Here is a 6,104-nt window from a genome sequence, read left to right as displayed (position 1 = left end):
GTTTTGTCATTGCTATTCTCATCACACCCACTCTCTCTCACACACACACACACACACACACACACATTGTCTGTGTAACGTATCAGTTTCCACCATGTGCTGAAGAAATAAAGATTCTCAGCTGCTGAAGTGTGAAATGCGACGTTCAGGTTCAGGTTGTTGTGTTGTGATACTGAAACACACCAGTTTTTTTTTTTTTTTTTTTTTAATGTGAACTATGAGTCAGCAGAAAGTCACAAAAGTTGTAGCTCTGCTCCAGAAAACAAAGGCACGTCCAGCCCTTTTATTTATGAGAGAAAATGTAAGAGATCTGATGTCTGATTTCACACTGTTTTAATGACAAAGGGGGGGGGGGGGGTGAGCCAGACAAACACACCACACAAACAAACTCAACAAACAAGCTAGAAACTTTATTTGTTACAACAAGTTGTATAGAGTTGCTGAATTACTTGATAGGTTGTGGTTCTTTTTAACGTACATTGACCAACAGTGGTTTTTAGAAAGGCAACTCCCACAGGAAACAATGGCATATGTGTACAAATACAAATGAGCAAAACATATCAAAATCAGTTTTTACAACTTTTTTGTAGCAACCAATTCCTTCTATTGGTGTGCCATAGTGCAAACTGTGTTGATGCAAGACAGAGTTTGATGTCAACATCCTCACGTCTAAAAAATAAACCCCTTTCTTCTCTGTCTTTAAGACATTTTTATATATATATATATGTATATATATATATTTTATTTTTTTTAGGCTGCATTCACTGTGCCTTCAGTTCAAGTCCTTCTGTCCAGTAATGTGAATTTACAATCAGAATATAATTCAAGTGTATTGGGCAGGTCTGGCTCTTTTGGTTTTGGATAGTGAGTGTGACTGGGAGCGGATGCTGTTGCTGTGAATAGAAGTGTACGGCAGAGTACATGATGATGATGATGATGATGGTAATGATGACGATGACTTAAAGCAGTACTTTGTCCTGCTGTGGCCATGTGGATCTCAGGAGGGACCAACGTGCCGCCGCCTGCGCTTTAGGATTTTATTCCGAAATCCCTTTGTATTTCATTAAAATCTAAAATTACAGTTGAAAATTGGAAAGACAACGGATAATGAGATTGCGACCTGTGTTTATGTTGTTGCCATTTTCGACTTTCGTGTCATAAAACATGTTCTGCCAGTGTGAAATATCACTTTAAGGATTTTTTTCCCCAAACCCTTTTTATTTTTAAAATAACAGTCTTTGAGGATTCCTGGTTTCTCTCTGAAAACACACCTCAAAAAAAAAAAAAATGATTATCACAAGCAGCTTAGCAGAAAGTGTAATAGCTTGTATGTTGGCTACAAGTGGAGTGGAGTGGAGTAGATGGCGTTTTGAGTATAATCTGTCAGCATGTGTGTGTATAAATGGATAGATTACAGAAGACGGAGACTATGGAGATTAAGCTTGTTTTTGTGTGTGTGATAACTGTGATGATATCTGTCTACATTCACTCCACGGTCCATCATGTGTGTGTGCGTGTTCATGTGTGTGTTCAGTACAGATCTGACTTCGAGCCTCTACGGCTAAGATTTCACTGGAAGAGAGATAAGAGAGCTATGCCGGTTGTGAAAGCTGCTGCCCTGCAGGAAAGTTGGGCTGTTTGTGGCCTCTACTCTGGTTCTATTGCACCATGTTCTGCAGGAAAGCATCGGGAACTGGTGGATTGATTGTGTCATCAAGTCTGAAGGTGGAGGCCCGGGGCGAGCCACGGCCCCGCCGCCATCCTCCCGTCCCTCGCCAACTCTCCAACTCAAGAGCATCCACAACGGTCCACCACCATGGAGGGGATCTTGCCGTAGATGATCTGCTCTTTGCGATTAAAGTAGAGCATGTTGATGGGCGACATCTTGGTGGGGGTACAGCAGGGGCCTGCAGTCCCTCTGGGGTTGGCCTTGTTCACCAGGTGGGTGTGCGGGTACTTCTGCAAGTGCATGTACTCACACTCCCCAGAGCAATAGTTGGCCTTGTAGCGCTTTGGGGCAATAATCCAGTCCCAGCCAAAGTCCTCAAAGTCAACAGTGAGCGGGTAACGGCAGCAGCGGGACTCTGGGGAGTTCTCATCACAGTCCAGGCCCGTGTCTCTCCTGACTCGCCTCGGGCTCTCTGATATTTTCACCTCCATGAACGGTTGCTGCAACAACAGAGAGTGAATTAAACCACTGAAAATAACTTGTTTGTTTCAAAATTAAACATAGAATGACCAGAAATCAAATGATGTGAGAGTTGGTTGAAGGAACCATGAACATCTCATGTAATAAGGCAGTGAGATGCAGGTGTTTTCCTTCATTGGAGTCTTTGTTGATTACAGGCTTTTTCAATATCTTAAATGCTTCTTTCAGCAGCAGGAATATTTAACCACCTGCTGATTCATTTACTGAAGACTTAAGTTTACAAAACCCTCAATGTTGTTCTTTTATGTTTCTTTTTTGTCTTCAGATTCTTTCAGGAGTGAAGTGAGCCTCAGCTGCACTCACTGTTCACCGAGTTGTGTGTTGTTGTTGTTTTTTTTAAATGTGAAATAAAGGTTGAGCTCACCAGTCCTTCCTGTCCCGGCGCAGCGGATGTCACGGCCAAGTCGTTTCCCCTCGAATCGAAGGCGTTAATCTCGATGCCCCAGTTGGTCTCCGGCTGCCGCAGCCACACGCTCAACACTTGTTTGACGTCTATGCTCTGCCAATTTCTGACCCCGGGGTTCAAGTCGATCTTCAGCGAGCGGATCCGTATGTGTCTGTCCCCGTCTGTGGCCGGCATCAGGCGGGAAATCTGCAGGAACACCGTGGTCGCCTCCTCCACCGGACGCAAATACACCCAGAGCTGCGCCCGCACGATGCGACTGGCTTGGAACTTTTGCGTAAAAGAGAAAAAGCAGCACTGTGGCTGCCCGTTCACCTGCACCACTGGATCCGCTGAAGGAGACAAGAGAGACAGAGATGTTTACTTTCCACATGAAAATAAAAGATGTCAATAAAAATCAATGCGTAATGCGTAATGAGCGCAATGAGAGCATTTTCCCGTCTACTGTTTTGAGCATTGGTGACATTCACATTATCATATTCACAATATAACCCGGCGAAGAATGTAGCGACGCGCTGTTCAACTAAAGCATGTTTACAGCGTCGATCTGCTCCGTGCGTAAAAGTCCAGTTTGGAGACAGGTGCGCGCGTCATTTTTAACCACGAAAACACACGAAATAAACACTTACGTTCAGTGGCCATCATCATTATCGTCTCCGCGGTGGCGTGCTCGTCATCCTCCTCCATGACTACATCCCTGTTGTCATCTCCCAGCACGTCGTACTGGTCGATGAGCTGCTGCAGCGGCGGCGCTTTGGGCAGCAGCTGCTTCACTACGTCCCGGCTGATGTTCGGCGCTTCTTTCATCCGCAGTTTGCTCAAAATCTGGGACTTGATCGCGTTTAATCGCATGGTCTTGATATGCTGCCGCACCTCGCAGGTGGCGCACTGTTCCGCGTCCTCCGGGTTGGTGGCGGAGAGCTGCTGGTTCGTTTCTTGCTCACTCAGAACTACTGGACCCAAAGTAATCAGCAAACTAAGATAAAGAACAATGTGAGACAGATGCATTGTCTCCCAGGTGTGAAGTTTGACTTACAGGAAATAATAATTATTATTCTAATAATAATAATAATGATAATAATAAAGGACAGACTCCCGGTTTGTGTTGGACCTGGTGCGTGACTGCACTGCGTTTGGATTAATGTCGCACTCTGATAGGCATCATACTTGATTAGCGCACACCTTTTTATACTCCAACTTTAGCCTCTTTTGTGTCGTCAAAAACTATGATTGGCTGGACAGGCAACAATGAATTTTAACCGACTGACATGAAAACTTTTCCCCCCCACTGTAAAACCATAAAGGGACGCGGACTGTGAGCGCGCACTGAGCGTGGCCACAGATGGATAGAGTCACTTTTCCTGACGTGATTGCGCAACGGGCACAAGGAGCGCTGAGTGGACCGTGCGCAACAGGCGAACTGAAGTTATACATTCAAAATAAACGCAACAAATGAGCTTTATTTGTGTAATTTAAAGTGTATTGCAAGACATTTTTTCATTTGGGTTTTTCAGTCAGTTTCAGGCATACACTTGGTTTCTTTCAATTCTGAATAAAGTAAATTACATATTGAGATAAAGTGTAGTTTGTGTCATATATTATTTCCATTTAACTTTGAGAGATGACTAATCAGGTGTCCAAGTGGACGTGATGTAACCAGCTTTTTATCCAAAAAACAAGAATTACAAATTGGTGAAATGACAGTTAAATAATTATTCTTGTCCTTTAAGATGCAGGTTTCCCTGAGAGAAGAAAGTCAGCAGTTTGTTTAAAAAATAAATAAATCATAAATGGAAAGAGTCTATGTCCGGTATTTCAGTCAAAGTCATAGTGAAGATGAAGGAAATCCTGGCTCCAAGGTTTATTTATGTCCAGATGCTTGTGGACGAAACCTGGTTTCAGGACGTGGGAAGACAGCGCCATCGTGTGGCCACTCAAACATGAAACAGAATCATTAATTAATAAGATAAATATACGATAAAATGGAAATGCTTTGCCAAAAAAGACTGTAGGGGTTCATTTGGTTTTAAACATAAGCTCATGTGAGTAACATTTATACCACTTTCACATAATGTTGCTTAAACCTATCAGAGGTCAAACTGATGCTGAATAAAACCATCAATGACAACAACAATCTTATGTGAAAAGTTTGCACACACAAATTCACTATTGATTGTGAATCTGACCTCTGTATTTAACACATCTTTTTCACCAGGGCTGGTTCAAGCCTTTATGGGGCCCTAAGCAGAATTAGTGGCTTAGGGTTAATTTGCACTTGTGTAACAAGTGAACCAGTTGAATGACTTTGATTTTTTAAAACTTGATACGCAAATGTGCACTAAATGAGCAAATCTTCCAAATAAAACCAAATCACTTTGAGATATCTAAATATATCCAAAGATATCTAGATTTCTTCAACTGGGGCACGAGGAGCAATGGTGGTCCCAGGATTTGAACCAACACCCCCCTGAGACAAGCCCTATTCCCTTCCACTTGTCCACATGGGCTGCAGTCTATATAACAACTTCACACCAACTTGACTTGGGTTTTTGTTGTTTAAAAAAAAAAAAAAAAAAAAGAAATGTTGCAGCTCTTCAGTCTGGCAGCCAGGTGGCAGCGTCGCACCGGTCAGAGCAGCATCAGTGAGGTCAGTGAGTGGATCACAGCTGCAGCTGAGCTCAGTCCACTTCAGTCTGTGAATCCTCAGCCTGTGGGAGATGATCAGCTGCGTTCAACGCGAAGGCAACAGGGCTTGTCCTCCTCTGCTCCTCCAGCAGCAGCAGCCTGGGATTCTGCTTCATAATCATATTAATAAGATTGTATAATTATTTTTTACCATCAGAGAAGTGGAGCGTCTGCAGGGAACAGAACACACCAGCAACAACCAGCCGCAGCAGCAGCAGCAGCAGCTGTGGCAGCAACTTGGGGGAATATTTTTTTTGTCTTTCTTTTTATGTTGCATGAAATCAATAACGTTCAAGTTCATATTGCTGTGGATGCTGTTTTCATGAAGAGCTGAGGAGGAAGAGGAGGAGATCCAGGAGACAGCAGCAGCAGGTGATCATGTCCGGATTATTATTTACTTGAACGACCTTGAGTGATTTATTTTTTGTCTGTGGTTTGGCAGAATGTAGGTTAAAAAAAAAAGGAAAAAGAAAGAATAAAAGAACAGACTCTTTGGCTGCTAAAAGTGTGCAAAGCTGCACAGTGTGCCAGCATTTTCTTCATGTTTTCCTTTGAGTGACTCTTTTCCCATCTGAAATAAGACTAAAAGCTCCACACTGTTGCTGAAATGCATCAGTTAAGCATCAGCGTTCATAGAAAACACTCTGTGACAGTATGAGGCGATTCACATGAGATGTGCTTGAGGATTTCTGTAACATTTCAGACTCCTGTGTTGACATGTGGACACAACAGTGTTGCCTTTACTCACAGGGAGACTCCCTGCTCTGCATGAATCATTCATGGCCCTGACTGACTGAATGCCTGTTG

The 6,104-nt window shown here is 43.2% G+C and overlaps 1 protein-coding gene across 1 annotated transcript; it reads right to left on the bottom strand.

Annotated features, from left to right (window-relative positions):
• Positions 1 to 389: 389 nt before the first annotated feature.
• On the bottom strand, positions 390 to 5,544 carry mstnb (myostatin b). Its single transcript, XM_058613417.1, has 3 exons — positions 3,242 to 5,544; positions 2,574 to 2,944; positions 390 to 2,169 (listed from the first exon to the last, which is right to left on the bottom strand). The coding sequence occupies exons 1-3, from the start codon at positions 3,618 to 3,620 to the stop codon at positions 1,789 to 1,791; spliced, it is 1,131 nt and encodes a 376-aa protein (XP_058469400.1). The 5' UTR covers positions 3,621 to 5,544; the 3' UTR covers positions 390 to 1,788.
• Positions 5,545 to 6,104: the final 560 nt, after the last annotated feature.

Source organism: Solea solea, chromosome 2, assembly GCF_958295425.1.
Source record: "Solea solea chromosome 2, fSolSol10.1, whole genome shotgun sequence".
NCBI classification, from domain to species: domain Eukaryota; kingdom Metazoa; phylum Chordata; class Actinopteri; order Pleuronectiformes; family Soleidae; genus Solea; species Solea solea.
The sequence above is the reverse complement of the archived record's forward strand: the minus strand, read 5'-3'. Positions and strand labels throughout refer to the sequence as shown.